The sequence below is a fragment of the Myxine glutinosa genome, chromosome 9 (genome assembly GCF_964187855.1).
Source record: "Myxine glutinosa chromosome 9, kmMyxGlut1.1, whole genome shotgun sequence".
NCBI classification, from domain to species: Eukaryota; Metazoa; Chordata; class Myxini; order Myxiniformes; family Myxinidae; genus Myxine; species Myxine glutinosa.
The window spans coordinates 29,524,766-29,546,054 of NC_136269.1; the positions used below are offsets into that span (position 1 = coordinate 29,524,766).

Below are 21,289 nucleotides of genomic sequence, written 5' to 3' on the forward strand. Positions count from 1 at the left end.
GTGACATAATGGTTGGAGCATCCACTCTGAGTCGGGGAAGTTGGTGGTTCAAATCCTGGCCGAATCACACCAAAGACCATAAAATGGTACGTGCTGATTCCTTGCTTGATGCTCAGGATTTAGAAAAAGGATAGAGCATGGACAAACAACCACAGGTGGGCCACAATTGTGCATGCTTGGTGGGCCAAATGGACTCTTGCACTGAAGTCGAGACTCTATTCACCTTCACTCTGTCATTCCTCTTTTTTCCCGCCCCTGGAACAAACTCCCCTCTCTCTTCAATCCCACTCCTCCCTCCAGGTCTTTAAAACAGCTGTTCACCACCATCTCTTATCTTCCCCCATCCAAAACCTTGATCTTTTCTACCCCTGTTATTCCACCCCAGATCTACTTTTTTGAAATACCAATTTCTTTCCTGGAAGTCCTAGCAGTGTCCATGTGTTTTATACCTCTCCCATCCCCACCCCCCCCCCCTCATTCCCGTGCCTCCTCCCCCAAGCCCTCTCCCTCCCACAGATCTCCCGATGTCCCTGCTCTCAAATGTTGTATTTGTGTGCTTCCCTCTCTCCCCATTGTCTCCCGCTCCCTTTATCTTATGTTTTATTTGTCAGTTTGTCTTTTTGTGATTAGTTAGCTCTTACACGAGCCCCTATCTTGTGTACACACACACACACACACACACACACACACACACACACACACACACACACACACACACACACACACACACACACACACACACACACTTCCTTGTAGGGGAACTCGTGTTAAAGTTGCTCTTTTAGGAGTCCCAACTTTGTGTTTCAAAGTAACTGTGGGGAAATGAAAACGAATGCTCACCTTGTCGGGGAAGCTGTCAAACGTTGTGCGGACGGCTTCACGGGAGCCAAACTTCGATGCCTTGTAGCGGCGAACGATGTCCTGCAGTGTCGCAGCCACCACAAAATACTCCTGCTTCAAGCGAAGTTCTTTACCTTCGAAAAACTGAGGAAACAAAGCTTTGTTGACCTATCACGACCTGCGGCCTCAATACACAATCACAAATTCGGAGAAGGAAAAGTGCGGAAGTTGGGTGGCAGGTGTAGCGGTTACGTTGTCGTTTGGGTAGAGCACACGAGAGATGTTCTCTGCCAAATTCCTGTCCAGCACAGCCTGGATGTAATCCCCGACGTTAACTGTACAAAGAGAAATCTCATCGTGAAACAGCACAGCAAAATTGGGAAAAAGGCACCAATGGTGTCCAAGCCCAAATCACAGTGCAATTAAATGGCAAATGCTTACCCTTTACTGTAACATAAACAACCAATGCACCAGCAGATAAAAAAGCAATATTCCACCCGAGTTCAGTAATAATTCAAATACTTCACGTTTTTTTTTTTTTCCTCGAATTAAAACCACAGGGATAAATGCATAGCAGCACCTTACGAGCAATAGTGTCACGCTATCGAAATCCGATAATGAAGCCTGATATAGTGGCTACATGGTTATGGAGATACCGGATTGAAGGCTGACAGCAGGTATTCATTATGTGGTTATGAAGATGTAAATTAGAGTGAAGATGCAGTTCATACATTCCTTCAGGTTGAAGTCATTAGGAGCCTTGGCAGACCAGAGACGCATCGTGTTAACAGCATTGTTGCCATAACCAGGAACAGGTGTGTCATAAGGCAGTGCAAATACAAGCTGTGAAGGAAAGGGGAGTCGAGTTAGTGTGTGACCATATTACAAAAGTGAAGTTTTGTTGTCTGCCATCTGGTGAAGTTTGGTGAAGTACGGTTTAAAATTGTGACCTGTAGGCGATTGACAAACAGACAGACTGAATAACAAATTCAACCGACCAATATACTTGAAAAATCTTCGATTTTGCAAGTAATCAACAATGGAGCACCAAAAACACAACACTGTGATAACCGAACGAAGGTGCTCGGTTAACTAGAAGGTTCTGCAGTGAGCGGTGCGTGGCCTTAATGTTGCACACAGTGACTCAATCCAGCCGAGAGCCTGAACCATTCCAAACACATACCTGAGAGTTCACCCACTTAGCTCCATCCTCTGTATGCTCGACGTGCCCATAAAAGTGCACGGGTAGCATGTACTCTGGCCTAGCCTTCTCCCAAGGATTTCCATAACGCAGCCAGTCATCAGCTTCCTCCATCTGAGATGGTTGGGGGCACACACTTTAAAGGCCATGCACACGATACTGCTCAAAAGCACCATGTAATGCTACATTTCAACAAAATCTGTGTTGGGGAAATTAGGTGCTTCAGATGTGCACTTCACTTACTTTCAACATGCTAATCATCACATCTGGTATGACTGCAGGTGGATACTGCATTGCATAAATTAATGATCGCCAATAAATGTAATACATCAAGGAGACCTAGGAGCTCTACGTTCATTACCCAGCGAGACATGGGTAATGAACGTAGAGCAGCAACGAAGGCTGGAAAGGGTGGAAATGCGAATGGTTCGGTGGATGTGCGGAGTATCGTTGAGAGAGAAGAAGACAAATGATGAATTGCGAAAGATGATGTGAATAGAGCCTGTGATTGATGCTGTGAAGAGAAACAGTTTGAGATGGTTTGGTCATGTGTTGAGGAAGGATGAAAGTGACTGGTTGAGAAGAGTGATGGAAATGAATGTAGAAGGAAGTCGAGGACGGGGAAGACCGAGAAAGACTTGGCTAAAGATGGCGGAAGAAGAAATGCGGGCAAGGGGGTTAACAAGGAGAGATGCAGAAAATAGGGCAAAATGGAGAAGATTGTCATGGGGACCGCAAGGCTAACCCCTGAGGCACGTGCGATTTGGTCTCTTCCGAAGACAGAAGCCTCTTCCGGAAGATTGCTTTGCGCCGAACAGGCAGAAGAGAAGCAAGATGGCGGCCAAAAATGTATTACTCGCGCTCATGATGGAAGAATTAGACAAAGATGACACCATCACAAGTTGATGCAAATATCCAGATTGTGTTTTCACTTGCAAGTTTTGCTGCATGAGTATAACCAGCAGCGTTTCTCCGTGACTGAAATTATGGGTGAAAACGGCGTATATATCACACCCATATCACTCACTAATTACCAAGAAAACAACAAATAAGTAAAATAGAACTCGTGATTAAGTGAGTTAAGCCTGTTAAGCAAACTTACCATACAGCTGTAATATCAATGTGTTATATATGACAAAGTTCTTTCAAAGTAATCTGCGAGGCCATTTTGTTTTCGAAGAGCTCGCGCCTCTTCTGCTGGATAACGGGAAGAGGCAGAAGAGCTTCCGAGAAGAGAAGAGTCCAAATCGAACGACCGGAAGAGAGCTTTTCTGACCGCGCGACCGGAAGTGCAAATCGCACGCGCCTCTGCTATAGCAGGGAAAATGGCCTTAAAATGCATGTTGTTTTGTTGTAAGGAGACCGGTACAAAATTTCCCTTCATAAAAGGACCAAATTAAATGCAGGGACGTTATTTAATTATCATTCTAAATACATCCATTAGAGACAGCTAGCGAATCAAAATATTGGAAATATTAGAGTTAAATATGTTGTGGACATGTTTCAGATGAATATTGGGATATACTCATGGTCCTCTCAAGGGATTTGAATCTTCAAGCATGTGTATAGGGTCGAGTTCAGGTCCTCCAGAGCATAGTTGTGCAAGCACATTGTATAGTTACGGTTACAGAGCACAGTTCGTTGTTTTTATTGGTCAATCGAGTTTGAGGTCTTGGGCACTGTCGACCGATTTGCAAGTCCATGCTGTCTGAATGGTAAGACCTATCTGGCAGGGATGTTAAGGGATTTATCTTTCCTTTATGTTAAGATTTAAGGGTTTTAGTTTCAGTGAAGAAGTGATGATAAAATTAACGCAAGGGTCTTTGACCAAGTAGGTAATGTATAGAATGGTCTCCCAGGAAAGGTCGTGGCAGCAGAAACAGTAGATGGGTTCAAATGGGAATTATATTGGTTCCGAGATAAGCATTGGAGATGGAGGGTAAAGAGGAAATGCCCAGGCAGAGAGGGCCTGATAACATTCTCCTGCATTCAACTTCATTGTGTATACTATAAGAGGTGTGTGTGTGTGTGTGTCATCTCAATAATTTGGGTTTTATAAGGTGGAATTGAGTCCTCCCAGGACTCGAAACATCCCCCCCCACCCCCCCTCCCTCCACTTTGGTGAAGGATTGCGATTTCATGGGCGAAGTTGTGAAGTTTTGTTGTTCTCAGAGTTTTGTTCCAAAGTCTCTTTTCAAGATCGTCACTGAGCCCCGTACATACTCTAACTGTAGTTAGTTTGTGGTAATGTTCCCAGGGATGGTTTTTAAGATCGCTAAAGGTTCTTAATCATTCCCTTTGCTCCAATTATCACTGGTACAATTTCGGCACTCTTCAGCTTCCAGGATCTTCTCATTTGGTCTTGGCATTTGACCTTTTTCTTGATTTCTGCATTATTTAGGCCAAAATCGCTGGGTACTGATATCTCAATCAGCAATGGTGTATTTTCCTTTTTGTTTTTGAGTACTATGTCCGGTCACAGTGCTTTGTTTATGTTCACAATGGATGGGATTATCAGGTCATACGTGAGCATGACCTTCATTTTCAATGATGGCTTTTGGTTCAGGTTTCCGAGTTTTGTGGAACTGGGATATTGAAATGTCTAGATGTGCCAGTGGATTACTCTACATACCTTGTTGTGCCTTTGGGTGTAACGCTGCTCTGACATGAGTTTTTTTTACATCCCGGTAGGAGGTGACTCATACTTTGTTTCTACTTTGCAGAACCTTCACTTGTCCAATCGACTCAGTCCTGCCACCTTTTAAAATCCATTGGTGTAGTGTCCTTGGTCTAGGCCCGAGGGCATACATAATAATTCGTTCTTCATCCAAGTTGAGCTGACCACTTAGGCATTCCAGTGATCCATCTTTGTCTAGCCCCAATCTGTCCAACTCTTTTTTTTTTATGGTTCCCTGCTCTTTTGTCTTTCTCCCAGTTGTCACTATACACAGTCACGTGAAAAAGTAAGTACACCCCATGTAAAGTTTTGACTTTTTCAACATATTTCAACATACAGCTATTTGATCTTCATTTCAACAATATTGATAGATAAAGGTGATATAATATAACAAATATCATGAAACATTTACATTTTGTAGTCCATTGTATAATTTAAATAAACATAAATGCAAATTTCGCATGAGGAAAAAGTAAGTACCAGCGCTTCTGGAACAATGTGCTCTGGACAGATGAGTCAAAGGTAGAGCTATTTGGCCACAGTACCAGAAGACATGTTTGGCAAAAACCAAAGACAGCATTTGACCACAAGAACCTGATACCAACTGTAAAGCATGGTGGTGGAAATATGGTTTGGGGCAGCTTTGCTGCATCAGGGCCTGGGCAGCTCACCATCATATAATCCACTATGAATTCTTCATTGTACCAGAGGGTGCTTGAGGATAATGTGAGGCCATCTGTCGGAAAGTTGAAGCTCAACCGAAGGTGGACCTTGCAACATGACAATGACCCTAAACATACCAGTAAATCCACCAAGGAATGGCTGAAAATAAAGAAATGGAGGGTTCTGGAATGGCCGAGTCAAAGCCCGGATCTAAATCCCATCGAGATGTTGTGGGGGGATTTGAAACGAGCTGTGCATGCAAGAACCCCTCAACCATCGCACAGCTGAAAGAATTCTGCATGGAGGAGTGGGCAAAAATTTCTCCCAGTCGATGTCAGAGACGTAGACAGTTATAAGAAACGCCTACTTGAGGTTGTTTCTGCCAAAGGGGGCAATACCACCTCTTAGAGCCAAGGGTGTACTTACTTTTTCCACATGCGAAATTTGCATTTATGTTTATTTAAATTATACAATGGACTACAAAATGTAAATGTTTCATGATATTTGTTATATTATATCAACTTTATCTATAAATATTGTTGAAATGAAGATCAAATAGCTGTATGTTGAAAAAGTCAAAATTTTACATGGGGTGTACTTACTTTTTCACATGATTGTGTACACACACACACACACACACACACACACACACACACACACACACACACACACACACACACACACACACACACACACACACACACACACACACACACACACACACACACACACACACACACACACACACACACACACACACACACACACCTCTGCAGTGCCTGAGCCTTTGTAGCTCTGTGAAAGACAATAGTAAATGATCCCCAACCCCATTCCTCTGGGTGTAGGATATCTGAACAAATTACAAATTCCTGAAAACATTAGTTGAATGTCAGTCCTTGCCAGATGGTTTGCAAAATATGTTGGGGAAGAGTACCTGCTTGATGAACTGCGAACCCCACCCCAATGAAAAAATGCATTAAAAAAAAATAACATAAATAAAAAAAAGACAGACTTAGGGAAAGAAAATAATTAACATTTGGGAAAGGGAGGAGGATGGGTACGGGAGGGGGAAGGGGAGGGGGGAGGGGAGGGGGAAGGGGAAGGGGGGAAAGGGAGGGGTAGGGGGGAAGGGAGGGGGAGGGAGGGGGAGGAGAGGGATATAGATGGTTACTGGCAATTGATCACATCCACAAATGATGTAATCCACACAATTTATGTACATTACATAACGTTAATAGGAATACATGGCCGTGTAGATGGGAAATACAGTTTGTTTGAAATACAGTTTGTCTCATCTTCTGTCTCTCGCTGTCTGGCCCTCGCCAGACATTGTTAATTGGCGTTTAGACGTGCCGTTCTCTCATCTTGTCTCTTGCTGTCTGAATCTAGAGACACGTTCTTGATTGGCTTGTCGATGGTGAAAAGTATCTTCATCGGTTTCATGGAGTCTCCGATCAGCGATTTTCCTTGCTCGGGAGGTTGAACGCGACAAATTTCTTTTCTTCGGTGCCATTGCCTTTATCACAGTCAGTCTTCGTCAAGATTGCAACTCTGCGTCGTGTCGTGGGCGTGGCCTCATGCTCCCAGGTGATTGGCTAACTCGAGCTCGAGCGAGCCATAATGCGCTACGTTATGGCAAAAAATATGGATCTAAAGATAAATAATAATAAAAAAATCCTCTTCCCAGGGATCTAAAGATGAAAGAGAAAAAAAACCTATGTGGTGTGAATGGCAATGTTCCTCGCTGAAATGTGAAAAAACGCAATCGCTTTTCGCTCTGAATTACGTGCGAACGCGTAACTGAGATTATGGCGGCAAGGATGGAACATCACGTGATCGCTCTAAGCGAATCAGCGCGCTGCTCTGCCACCGGCTCAGATTCCGTGTACAATATTCCTCGCTGAAATGCGCTGAGGTAAAAATATGGTAAAAAAAATATTATGAATTTTTTTTTTTAGGTAGGCCATGTTCTTCCCAGGCTCAATGGCCATGTCCATGCCAAATATCAAGCACGTGAGCCTCTCCGTTTAGGAGTCTATCGGTAACATTACACACACACACACAAACTGTGTTTTATATACAGACTTGGCATTTAATATGGGATTTTTTTTTTTTTTCTTGACTTGGGTTTACTTTCTGAACTCAGTATATCAATCTGGTGAGTTTATTTTACCCTTCGGTGATGTCTGTTGAAAGAACCATGTCACTGATTGTCTTTCGCAGCAAGAAGTCAACAACAGGATTATATCACAGGTGGCGTGACAAAATATAAGGACAGGTATATTTGACGATTGGCTTCACAATCGGGTATATAAGGGTTGTTACGTTCTGTATTAGTGGAAAACAACTGCTGCACGTCTACAAAAGTTATTGCCGCTTCCTCTGGAGATGGTCCGTCAACTTGACAATGCTGTTTGTCATGGAGTGGTGGCTTTACGAAATTCTGGCATGAAACAGCGTGCAATTGCTCGGCAGTATGGCATCATTCAAGATCAGGTGTCAAAGATCCTGAAACGAAATGCTCAGAGCGGTGTCCCTACTCCAATAGCGAGGCCAGGACGTCCACGCAGAACCACAAGGAGAGATGATCACCAGCTGCACCGGTTAGTCTGCAATGGCCGTACCAAGTCAGCTAATCGGCTTAGGGCTGAGTGGCAGCAACTGACAAATGTGCCTGTATCCAGAAGGCGAGTCAACCAACGACTGGTTCAAGCAGGCTATCGTGCCAGGCGTCCCCTGAGAAAGCCACGCCTGACCAGACAACACAGCCAGCGCCGATTGCAGTGGGCCAGAGAGCACCGTCAATGGCAGCCAGGACACTGGAATCACGTGACCTTCAGTGACGAGTCTAGATTTCTGGTCTATCGTCAAGATGGCCGCGTCCGAGTGCGCAGACAAGTGTATGAAGCCCACAACGAAGATTGTATAGTGCCAAGAGTCCAAGCTGGAGGTGGTGGGGTGACCGTTTGGGCTGCTTTTCATGCAGGGGGCAAAACTGACCTGGTTGTTCTGAATGGAAACTTGAACCAGTTCAAGTACAGGGTCATTCTGGAAGAAACATTGCTTTCATTTGCTCGTGCAGCCTTTCGAGGAAACTTTGTCTTCCAAGATGACATGCACGGCCTCATCGTGCTCACATGATCCAACACTTTCTTGCTGACCGTGGTGTAGAGCATATGGAGTGGCCTGCCATGTCCCCGGATATGAATCCGATAGAGAACTTGTGGGCAGAATTAACGGGTCAAATCGACAACTTGGACCAGCAGACTACCTCTGTGCGTGAATTGCAGCAGACTATTGTCACTGCATGGCAAGCGATTCCTGTCCAAACCTTGACAAATCTCATGAACAGCATGCCTCGATGTGTACGTGCTCTACTGAATGCTCGTGGGGGTTACACGAAGTACTGAACTGTAATTTTACTGTCCATAATCCCAGTCATAATTTAGCTTTTGTTGAAATTTTTTTTGGCTAATGTGCAAAATAAAGATATACTTCTGGAAAACGTACAGAAGTTTAACACAGTACTGTCCGTGAATTGAGTTCGATATCAGTTTACATCACTTTCAAGGATCAATTTATTTGCTTCGAAATGTCAAATGTGGTTTTTGTTTCTTTTAAAGGTCACATTAACAAAATCTCGAACAATTTCAACATAATTCCAATGAACTTTTGGTTCCAAGTCATCTTGAAAAGTAAGTTCACCCCCACAAAAAAAATATTCCATATTAAATGCCAAGTCTGTAGATATGTAGATATATATATATATATATATATATATATATATATATATATATATATATATATATATATATATATATATATATATATACCTAGCAGGAGTACCCGGCAACGCTGGGGGAAGGGGGGGGGGTGGGGTGGGGGAGGGAAGGGGAGGGGAGGGGAGGGGGTGAGGGAGTGGAGGAAGGCAGGAGAGGAAGGGTTGAAAAAGGGAGTGGGGAGTGGAAGGGGGAGGGGAGAGAGGTGAGGGGAGAGAGAGGAGAAAGATATACTGCATTAACATATTTGGGGGGGGGGGGGGGGAGGGAAAGAGGAAAAATTTACCCATGTAAAGAGTGCTTTGACCTCAGTGTTGCCCAGGTAAAAAAAAGAAATTGTAATACTCTTTCCCATCACCAGGTGGCGTTACACAGTACACATTTACATAGATAGTTTACGCCCCTCTCCCAGTCCCCCACACCCCCGCATGAGGCCGTGGCCACATAGCCTATGTTATCCCCCAGACAAAGTTGTATTTGTATCCCGAGTAAAGTTTCCAAGTATTTATAGCTGGAGTAGCCTGCGTTGCTCAAGCGAAAAACAAACATTAACATATTTGAAATGAGGGCAAATATAATGGAAAAGCAATTGCATCCAAATCAGAATCAATCACAAATGTCAAATCATAATTTTACCTTTTCATTGAATATGTGCTGCTGAATGTGCCGTTGAGCACGTTTCCAAGTTAAGTATGATGACGGCCAGGAGGAAGAAGCCTTACCACCAACTTCGACCACTTCCGGAATCGTTTTATTATTTGTGTTCAATGTCTGGTAATTGTTTTGTATTTATGCGGATGTGTACTTGTATATAACTGTCCATTAATCAAAAAGGCTGAGGCACTATAGAGGGATTTTTTTTTTTTTGCCTAAAACACTCCCACTCACTGATGAACCTCTGAAAGTTTGACGAGGCCATCTCTGAGAAAAATAGCGACACAGACCAATGGCTCTCATGTCGTAGATTTAGATTTGGCTTCTTCATACGAGTATAAACATTAAACAATGATGTACAATAATTCAGAGCAAATGGTCATCTGTTATATTTTTACTCGCTCTATGAACCTTGTACTTGTTAAAATGAAAAGAAGGAATAAATAATTAAATATTATTGCCATTAAACCCACAACTTATCTGTGGATGAATATTTAGTCCAAAGAGATTAAATAATAAAATTCCATTCATCCTTACCTGCCAGCCATCGTGAATCTTTTGGTTGAAAATGCCAAACTCGTAACGCATGCCGTAGCCATAGGCAGCAAGGCCCAGGGTGGCCATGGAGTCCAGGAAGCAGGCTGCAGACATTCACATGATGGGGTTAAGGCAGGTGGCAGACCAATGAGAGCACAGAAGCATTACAGAGGGAGGCTAGTCAGAAAGCAGAGATTGTAAACGAGTATCATGCATCATCAGTGTGTGCAAAAGTGAGAAGCAGGAATTGTACCAAAATCACCGTTACCTCGAAGACTTAACTTGCATCCTTGTAGTTAACCTGCAGTGGTTAACTTGCATCCCAGGATACAGAATGAGAAAGACAGCTTAACAGTGACACCCGAACAATGGAAGACAGCTAATATAATCCTGGACCATTGTTTAGTGAAGGATCAAGTGTTGGTATCCCACAGGAGGGAGAAGAAGAAGAGTTGGAGATTTCTTCATAAAAATGCCTCTCACTGCAGAGAAAAGCTCCCCCAAGAAATGGTGCCAGCAGTACCCAGTTTTATTTTTCCAGGAAGTAACTTTCCTCAAGGTCATTGACTGTGAAATCTTTGTGTACGTCTTTCTTCCTTCCTATATTTTTTTCTTTTTGAAGTTATTTTATTTTATTTATCTTCTTTTCTCTCCCTCCATTTGTTTTTAACCTCTGGTTTATTTCCCTATTATTCCCCCTTTTCTCCCAGCCCATTGTTTCAATTCTGAACCCTGACCACCCTTTCAAGGTGTTGCCAGGATTCAGGTGTCCAAAACAATCACTGCCACCCCCACTTGCATCCCGATCCCCAACATCGCTTTGACACAAAAACACCTTAACTCGCTCGCATCCAATATCAACCCTCACCCGTAACCCATTCCTCATTTCCCCCTTTTGCTCTGACCTAGGGTTAATGCCCGAAACGTTAGCTTCTCCTTGCTTAAGTGTGGTTAGCATACCTCAATCAACGATCATAGACGCGAGGATGCATATAGTTAACAAATACGCAGCAAATTACAATTGCTCACTTCAAAGACCGAAACCGAAAATCATATGCCACACAATTCTGCGACTTGTGTGGCCCAGGAAAACATGCTCTGTAGAGTAGAGGGCCCGAAACAAACCTGCAAGCCGACCCAAACCACCATTTCCAAGGCCAGCATCTTCTTCCATCTCCTCCAGTTCCTCAATATCCAGTCCAATCTGAAAGTTGCATCACATGGACGAAAATGTTTTTTTAAATTATTAAACAAGGAGATTCACAAGGAACTTCATTCACTCCACTATAACCTATCATTGGCTGTCTCAACATCTCACAATGTGGTTTTAATTGCAGTTGTTGGGCAAACGTCGATTGCTGTAATCCCACCACAACAGGAACAAACAAAAATGGATTCTTGAACAATAGCCAGAACTGCACAACACTTCACACTATCTAAGCAACCAGATAGTGTGCTGCCGATCAAGTCATCAAAGTGCTTTCTGCTGCAAAGTAATTTAACTTCAATGTTGCATCACTTTGGCCAGTAATAAACCCAGCTACAAAATTAGGTGTGATCTCACGGTGAAACAATGCCAAGATTCAGTGCTGGTTATAAAAGCATTCAAAATACTTCAAAACTTGAACATACAACGGCACTCGGTAGAGCGCATACCTCCACCAGGCTGAACAGTTTACATTTTGTATCCTACAGATAGGCCAGATCTGGATCTAAACCTAAAGCCTCGTTCCTGTCACCTACCCAACTCGTCCAACCTAGTTTTGTCACAACTCATCCACATCTTTTTGAAACATCATGCTACATATTGTTTATGATATGGCCCCTATAATCAATGGTGAAGAATCACTTAAGAAATTGTTGGATCTACACGTGGATTTTCACCAAAATTGAATCGATTCGTCCTTATCACACACCCAACCTGTCCAACCAAGTTGCATCCAAATCCGTCCACAACGTTTTGAAATATCCTGCTCACAAACAGACACCCAAGCAAGACAAGCAGGGGTGAACACATAACCTCTATCCAACTTCAGTCGACACCTTTGGTAGCTGACGTAATTATCAAGTTACTCAACACAAACTTCAAACTAGAAGGTATTCATAGAATACTTGTGAGAGAACTTGCAAATTGAGGTAAATGTGTACAAATTATACTTTTAAGTCTTCTATGGAGTACTTCATAAGCCTTTACGAAGGAACCTTCACTCCTTCGAGTGTTTTTATACCCACCAAGGCTGAGACGCCAGAATAGATTGTTAAAGTATAAATCAGGAGATCATTAAAACGGCAAATTGTACTTCTTCGCTTTATTTATTTTATGTTATTTATTTATTTATTACTTGCAAAATCGAAGATTTTTCAAGTATATTTGTCGGTTGAGTTTGTTATTCTGTCTGTCACCGGCCTACAGGTCACAATTCCAAACTGATCGTCATGAAACTTCACCAAGTTGTAGAGGTCATCACAATTGAGAAGCCTATTGAGTTTGAGGTCAAATGTCAAAGGTCATCTGGAGGCCGAAATCCTAAAATCGCCATTTTTCATCCGATTGCTTTGAAAATTGAACAGCATTTGAATATTGTCATTAAATTGAGAAACCAACTATTTTTGAGGTCAAAAGGTGAAATGTCAACTCAAACTTCCAAAATCATCCATTTTCATCTGAAAAATCGTCACTTTTCATCCTATTGACCCGAGCTTTGATCAATATCATCAACTTTAATCTTTATGAAATGGACAATTTGATAGATTAATGGCAACCTATTGGGGGGGGGGGGGGGTTATTTTGCAAGTATCGTGCTCTGCATGACGTCTTGTTTTTATTTTTCCACCAATGAACGGACTAAAGGTACACAAGGCTGAAGCAATTACAACGATTCTAATTTCGCACGGTTTTCAATGCACACTCAATATGCGCTACATGAAATGGTCATGTAACATGTGGTAAAGTTTCAAATTACTCCGTGGAACGGTTGCCGATGTACATTTTTAACAAAATGCAGACATCCGTATGGACCGATTGATTAACCCAGCTTTTCGCTTCACGAGCGCAGGGTAACGAGTATAATGTCTCGATAAAATTACAACACAAGGTGAGAGGCATTTGCAATAGCTGCAAGGCAAAAGCATTTGTGGTGATAAATAAAATTTGTATATTCGTTTAAAAGAAACGTCTTTCAACATAAACGAATGGTAGATGTACATATTAGATGATGTTCCGGTGTCCCTGTTCTCTACTCTTGTGCTTCCTGTTCTCTACTCTTGTGCTTCCTACTCTCCTCCTCTTGGCTTCCACTGTATTATACAGTCATGGCCAAAAAAGCTGGCACCCCTGCACTTTTTTCAAATACACCATTTCTTCCAGAAAATTATTGAAATAAAAAAAATTTAAAAAATCTTTTGTTATCCACAATCCACATATGTATTCCTTTGGTTTGCAGTGGAACAAAACAAAAAAAGCTGAAAAAAATACTAAATATTAGCTTATTCCACACAGAAATCGAAAAATGGCCCAGACAATATTATTGGCACCTTTTTTAAGTTGAGAAATAATTAGATTTCAAGCAGGTGATTGTCCTTTACTTTGAAATTGAACACCCCAATGGTGAGTTGCAGTTGCAGGTACCTGCAATATAAAAATCACTCATTGAACCAGTTTGAAAAGAGAAAAGGCCTCATTCTGCCGTTTTGTGTCACTGTGTGCCACAATGAGCATGGAGAAAAGAAAGAAAACCAAAGAATTGTCTGACGAGGTCAGACACAAGATTGTAGCCAAGTATGGACAATCTCAAGGCTACATGTCCATCTCCAGAGACCTTGATGTTCCTGTGTCCACCATATGCAATGTTATCAGGAAGTTTAAGGACCATGGCACTGTTGACATCCTCCCTGGACACTTTGCTCAACCAATCCTACTACTCTCCTCCCCTTTTCTTCATGCGAGCAATCCCACCTTCACTCTTCCTTTCACTTGCTCCTCCCAATTATTTCTTTGTTTCCAGCCGGTATAAAAGACATGTGGACAACTTCAAAAAATTAGGATTTCACTTTGTCTGTAAATATTGTATGTTGATATTGTACTTCGGATTTTTCACTTGGTTTGTCGGTACTGTATGTCGATATTGTATACTGTGCATGCTACTGTGTATTTGGTGTTTCCTTTGATGTACACTACTCACAATAAGTTAGGGATATTGGCAGGTTCTTCGGTGTAGTTGATTTTGTGTATTAATTATGTTGAAAAAAGTTGTTGGTCCTAATTCTATGGTTATTAATGAGTGAAAAAACAGCATTCTTGATTTCAATACCCTAACCCTAACCCCTATAAAAAAAATAAACTCACTCCCACAATATCCCTAACTTATTGTGAGTCGTGTACATCTCTACTGTACCATGACTTAAGATTTTGTGGTGTATCTTGCAATGTGCTTTTTCATGATTTGCAGTATGTTCTTCTTGGTTTGATAAGAGTTATTGTTTCTTGCTGTGTATTTTCTTGTAAACAAAAAGTGATATCCTCCTCAGGAATTAAAATTTGGCAATCCTTCTTCTGACAAAAGGTTTTGGACATTGAATTCTTGATTCATCAATTACATACTGCCCAAAATTCAACAACAACAGGAAGAAAAGGTGAACGTACACCTACAAGATAGTGCTGTGTGCAAAAAATGAACATCGAATCAAATTCAAACGTTAACGAAAGAACCCTCTTTGCACAAACTGTTTTCCATTCACCACGAGGGCATGGCAACTATGTGACCATAAGAGTTAGTGAAGGCACTGGCAATGTATTGGGATGAACTATGTTGGGACTTTCCACAGCGAAACAGGAAGTCAACGTCAATGAAATCCCTCGAAGGTCATCCAGGAGAACTGTCCAGAATCGGTTTCATGCTACAAATCCAGCAGAACAATGAGACGGCCTCTTTTTATCCCCGGACTAAAAGCATCTGACTTAGCATGGTTCTGGGAATCGTACATTCTGGAGGACGATCCATCGGTCTGGCAGTCAATTTATTCTGCACGTGACCGATTGTAGAAATAGCGTACGACAACCTCACACAACTTGTACACCAGAATTCTCATTTGGTGGTGCATTTGTTATGATATGGGGCTGCCTAGTACTCTTGTAAACTTGAACCTTGTCACTGCAGAAGGTAACCCAGCAGGTGAAGAGTACCATAGTGGGATCGTGATGTTCCACATTTTGACACCCATTCACTTCTCACAATACTACATCTGTATTAATGGATGCCACTCCCAGACCCCACCATCCTCATTCTTGCGAAACATCACATTGCCCATGGTCAGCAAAGAAGAATACCAATTTAATGCCAATGGAGTACATTTGGAACATTCTTGGTGGTAGATTTAAGAAAATGGACCCTTCTGTGAAGACACTAAACCTCCAGAGACCGATTTGCACCAGGAATGGAAACAACTCTTTGGATTCTCTCTGGCAGCTCCTTCAGGAGATGAGAAGGAGCATTGCAGCAATCATTCATTACCTCCACCACCAAAGGTGGATGGAGGTTATGTTTTCACCCTGTCTGTCTGTCCGTTTGTGAACAAAATATCTCAAAAAGTTGTGGACGGATTCGGACGAAATTTGGCAGAGATGTAGCATATGTGACGAGGACGAAAGGATTAGATTTTGGTGTAGACCCAGATTCAGATCCGGCTACGAGAATTTTTTTAGGTGATTCTTCACCATTGGGAGATAGGATGCCTCAAAAATTTGTGGACCGATTTGGACGAAACCTGGTGGACCTGTTGTGTGTGTGTGTGTGTGTGTGTGTGTGACAAGGACAATTAGATTTTGGTGAAGATCTGAATATGGATTCCGGATATGAGAATTATTTAAATATTTTAAAGTGATTCTTCACCATTGAGCGAGTGATAGGGCCAAAAATGATACATAGCAGGATATCTCAATAAGTTATGGATGGATTTGGACGAAACTGTTTGACAGGTTGTGTGTGTGACAAGGAAGAATCAATTCAATTTTGGTGAAGATCCGGATGCGGATCCAGCTAGTAGAATTTTTTTTTTAAGCGATTCTTCACCATTGAGCGATATGGCCAACCAGGCAGAGGTATGCTCTCTACTGAGTGCCGTTCTAGTTCTAATGGTGTTTACACACATTGACCTTTTTAGACATTCATTTCGTTGTATCATCATTGGATGCCATTATTGACAGGTCTTATGTCCTACGTCCAAGGAGGTGTTGCCAGTAAGCCCTAAAGCCAGTGTGGTTTCTAGTATAAAACAACATTACAGATATCCTCATTTTGCGATTAAAAAAATTAATCAAAAAAGCCCTCTGAATTAGTTTCAAGTCATTTGTTAAACATGCTTACTTTGTGTTGTTGTGTAATTTTAACAGTTGCAATAATTCCCCCGTTTAATCGCCATGAACCAGGGCAAAATAAATAAATAAATAAACAAACCCGAGGATAACGTTATTTTCCATGTTTGTGTTTCCCTGCAGATTAAAAAAAATTATTCAGTCATACTGACATCTTCTCGAATAGACAAATTTCAATAAGCCCAACAAAATTCACTTCGTGGTCCTGATAAATCAAATGAAATAATACAAACATCATTTGGTAGAATCCTCATCGGGAGAGGCTTCATTTATCGTCAGGTGATGGAACCGACACCTGCCTACTGTTGAGAACTATGGTTTCCAGTCATTCACTTGATAGACGTTTATTTCCTTTTCTCACACTTTGGTGAAGCATGTAATCTCCTTTGAAATCTCGGGTCAAATGAAAAAACTGCCAGAAATAGTAAAATACATACACTGAATGAAATATCTTTGGCCACAAGACATTGATAGAGACAGTCATTTTACAACTGCAATGTGAATACACTTTGTTTTGTTCTAATATGATGAGTCATGGTTCAATCATATAAATGCAGTAATAAAGCGCGGCGTTACGCGCGCTGCTTGCGAGCAAGGAGGAAGCGGACAAGCGGTAACTTATAAGCGTCTTTATTTCAGGAGCTCACTGTAACACTGGCGCGCTCCGGGCTGCGCGCCCGGTGTATATCATGAGGCCACGCCTACCCCTCGGGCGTGGCCACCGCCCACTTGGTGCGCGGAATGATGTCACCACGCCAGTGGGCTTTTGTGTCCGCCACAGTAAGATAAAATACTGTTATGAATTTGGTAGAGCAATATCTAGAGCTAGGTAGATCTGAATAGGTAGGTATTCGGCTGTCGTGACAGGGACTCTACATGTAATAAGTTCTTGATGTTTAGGCGTTTGTCGGGGTAAGATGTATGATTGTGGATCTACCTGGAGGTCCGAGTGTTAAATAGTGAGGGATTAAAGGTAACGCCCCTGTGAGTCTCACCTGGTAGTCAAACCTTTGTCCATTATGGCACTGCAAACCACATAAACATTAGTTAGGTCCTTAGCGCAACATTAAATAATTCCCTTTCCCTGACATTGACTTCGTAATAAATAGACAGGAAACCAGGCCAAAAACACCGCCACGGTTGGCCGCCGCCGTTCGCACCTCAAAGGCCTACCAACCTCGCTGGCACGTGTTACAAAACGACCGCGGGGGGGTCGCGGACGGGAGATGTCAGGAGTCGCATGCCGCAGAGGGCGTGACCTGGGCGAGTTGGGAGGCTGTGATTGGCTGAGGAGTGCGCCAATGTGACGTCATCGGCCACCAATATATGCGACGGTCGGACGCCATTTCGTGGCAGACGCAGGAGACACCAGAGAGTTCGTAGGAGTTGGTTGGAGCACACGGCAGACGCAGGCAGACACCAGAGAGTTCGTAGGAGTTGGTTGGAGCACACAGTCGACGCAGAGACACAGTTGGTGGAAAAGCTCCCCGAAGGCAGTTGGTGGAAAAGCTCCCCGAAGGCAGTTGGTGGAAAAGCTCCCCGAAGGCAGTTGGTGGAGAGTTCGTTCACACACCGAGCACACCAAGCCCACAGAGCACGCGGCAGTTCGCAGCAGTTCGTTGCAAGTCGAGCCCTCCGTTGAACCATTGGTGCACGGGCCTTGTGGAGATCGTCCTCGTGTGAAGCTGCTGGCCACACGTCGGACGCGCGGGTGCTTGGAGCGGGGCCTCGTAGAGCTTGGAGCGAAGGACCTGGTGGTGTGCGATCGGGCCAAAAGGAGCGGTGTGGACGGCCGCCACCAAGACGACGAAAGACAGATAAGCCGCATCCGCGTACATTTGAACGACGTGACGTGTTATTTTTGTATTCATAATCTCCCTCGTATCGTGTTTGCTGTCAGTCGTGTGGGGACGTCCCGATTTAGAGTTATTAGATTTACCGGCGCGGCTTTTTCACTGTATTACTATTCGATAATAAATCCTTATATTATTTTCTATATATATATCTGAACGCAGTTTTCCTGGGTGTTTGATTTTAATAGATAAGGTTGCGGAGCCTTCGCTGTGTCCCGCCATTCCACGCGTTTGTGTTGAACTTGAATCCGCCATTGAGTTTCGCCTCGGGAGTTAAAGTCTCGCAAATCGGCCATCCGTAACTGTGGTGTTAATCACAGTTGCGCAACAATACACAGCAGTGGAACCTCCCTCATTCCGTTTTCCCCAACGGTCTCATCTCAGATCATCAATTCGGAATCCAGATCAGAACACGTCACTCCACCTGCGACATGCTGCTTCTGCTCGCCCAATAATGGATGGAGGCCCTCAATGTCAGACATGAGATGAGGGCCATGTCTCTGCACATATCTCATGCTTTTGATAAAGTCTGGCATCCTGCCTTACTCTCCAAACTATCTGCTTATGGCATCAAAGGACAACTCCACACATTGCTCACCGACATCCTCTACTCTTGTAGCCAACGCATGGCACTCAACAGAATCCTTTCATCTCTTCACCCTGTCAAGGCTGGAGTGTCTAAAGGCAGTGTTCTGGGCCCTGTCCTATTCCTGATAATCAACAATCACTCTAACTCTGGTAAATCCTTGTATTTATTTGCTGATGACACCACCCTGTGCCGTGACATCCCTCATCCTTCAGACAGGCAGGCTGCAGCCTCTTCCCTCTTCAGACTTTGAAAAATATCAAGCTGGTCAAACACTTGGAATATGTCTTTCAATCCTGACAAATGTGTCTGTCTCTGTCCCTCTCTCTAAAAGAACAGTATGGTAAACAATCCTATCGACTTTCTGAACATTCCTCTTCAGGAAGTTCGGTCATTCAAACTCTTGGGTCTCACTATTAGCCATGATCTTTCTTGGGAAAACCACATTTCAAAGTTTCTCTGCTGTTGTACTTGTGTGCTTCCCCCTCTCCCCATCTTGTCTCCTGCTCCCTTTTTGGTACGTTTTGCGTATCCGTTTGTTGTTGTTTTTTTGCGATTGATGTTAGCTCTTACACGAGCCTTGATCTTGTATACAAAAAAAAAAAAAAAAAAAAAGTTGGCCTCCAATGCCAGCCGTCAACTGGGCAATCTCCGTCGTACAAAGGCCTTCTTTAGCACACTTGATCCACCTACTGTACAAGGCCTTCATCCGCAGCCTGATGTAGTACTGCTTTCCCCGCTGGGCTGGCACCCCTGCCCCTGCCTCACACTTTGCTCAGCATGACACAATGGAAACCAAGGTCTTCAAGATCATTACATTCTCCAGCGATGAAGCCCAGTCGAAGGGCCCATCATTTTACCATTGCCCCAGGTCAGTGGTTTCTGTCTTCTTGCAGCTCATTTCTGGTATTGCACCATCTGGCCTCAGTGCTTTGTCCCCCGCCTCCCCAGATTTCTTCAGGTTGCCCGTGATCCAAAAAAAAAAACCCCTTCTAGTGAAACTCCCAAAATCCAAGATCACTACCCACCTCCACTCATTTGTTCTGCTTTTTCCCCACCTCTGGAATAAACCTCCACATCCTCTTCAATCATTCTTCCCACCAGGTCTTCAAGACAGCTGTTCGTCACCACCTGAGATCACCCCCCATCCAAACAATCTATTTATGAATTTATCTATTTAACACCTGTTGACCCCATCACCTACCTCCTCCCCTCTCTTTCCCCTCCCCCAAAAAAACAATTCTGCCTCTGTATCCATCTTGTCCACCCCTCATTGTTACCCGCATCCCTTTGTTGCCTTTCTCTCCCTCTAATTCCCCCCCTCCCCCCTCACTCCCCCTTCTGTTCCTTTTGTTACGGTATGCAATATGTTCTGCACCATGAATCTCTGCAACATGTTCTTGCTCTTCCATGAGCCTCGACCATGTATAAAAATAAAAATGAAAAATAAACAGTAATTTCCTCCAATAAATCATATCTGAATAAATACAGTACTTACAATACCTATGAATAACGGTTTGTGTACGTACGTACACAGACACACACAGACACACCTGCTTGTGCGAGGAACTGTGACATCGACAGAAGGTTCACTGTAGGATATGCCATTAAACTGAAACTGACCACAAGGAGGTATAGAAAAGGGGAAGTGGGGAGGGAACTAAACTAAAGAGAACATGTTTTATCAAAGCAAGCCATTTTCAGGACACCTCTTCAACTTCCTGTGCCATGCAGGGCATTAATAATGTCAGCCAACTCACTGAGAAATGGAGAATTCAATTTACCATTTTAAAATTAAATGCTCAATTTCCACAACAAACTAATGGGGATTGGCATTGGGAGAGGGGAGAGAGTGGGACAAGAGGAGTGATAAAGAGAATAATCAGAATGGCAAAAAGGAAGTGCACAGTGGAGGATGGCAGAGAGGATTATCATTTTATATGCAGCATGTGGATGCTGGTTGCATCATTGCTGGCAGTGCAGCTGTGCGGCTGATGCAGTGCCCCGTTTCCAGTCAGCTGGTACACATTTTGCCGATGACAGGCCGAATCACCCCACCTGATGTTAATTCAATGGCATGACAGGGGCTCACTCAAACTCAAGACCCTGAGGTCTTAAGTCAGCCACCA

General features: G+C 43.1%; 1 protein-coding gene across 2 annotated transcripts in view; it reads right to left on the reverse strand.

Annotated features, from left to right (window-relative positions):
* The window catches only part of LOC137435515 (glycogen phosphorylase, muscle form), a 47,192-nt gene that overhangs the window by 11,531 nt on the left and 14,372 nt on the right, over positions 1 to 21,289 (reverse strand). The window contains exons 3-8 of one of the 2 annotated variants that reach the window (XM_068129378.2): positions 11,477 to 11,555; positions 10,352 to 10,455; positions 2,024 to 2,155; positions 1,572 to 1,683; positions 1,093 to 1,175; positions 841 to 984 (exon numbers count right to left, since the gene is read on the reverse strand). In XM_068129378.2, the coding sequence (XP_067985479.2) occupies positions 841 to 984; positions 1,093 to 1,175; positions 1,572 to 1,683; positions 2,024 to 2,155; positions 10,352 to 10,455; positions 11,477 to 11,555 (654 nt within the window). Of the gene's footprint in view, positions 1 to 840; positions 985 to 1,092; positions 1,176 to 1,571; positions 1,684 to 2,023; positions 2,156 to 10,351; positions 10,456 to 11,476; positions 11,643 to 21,289 lie in introns of both variants that reach the window. The other variant, XM_078784237.1, reaches the window with a different exon arrangement.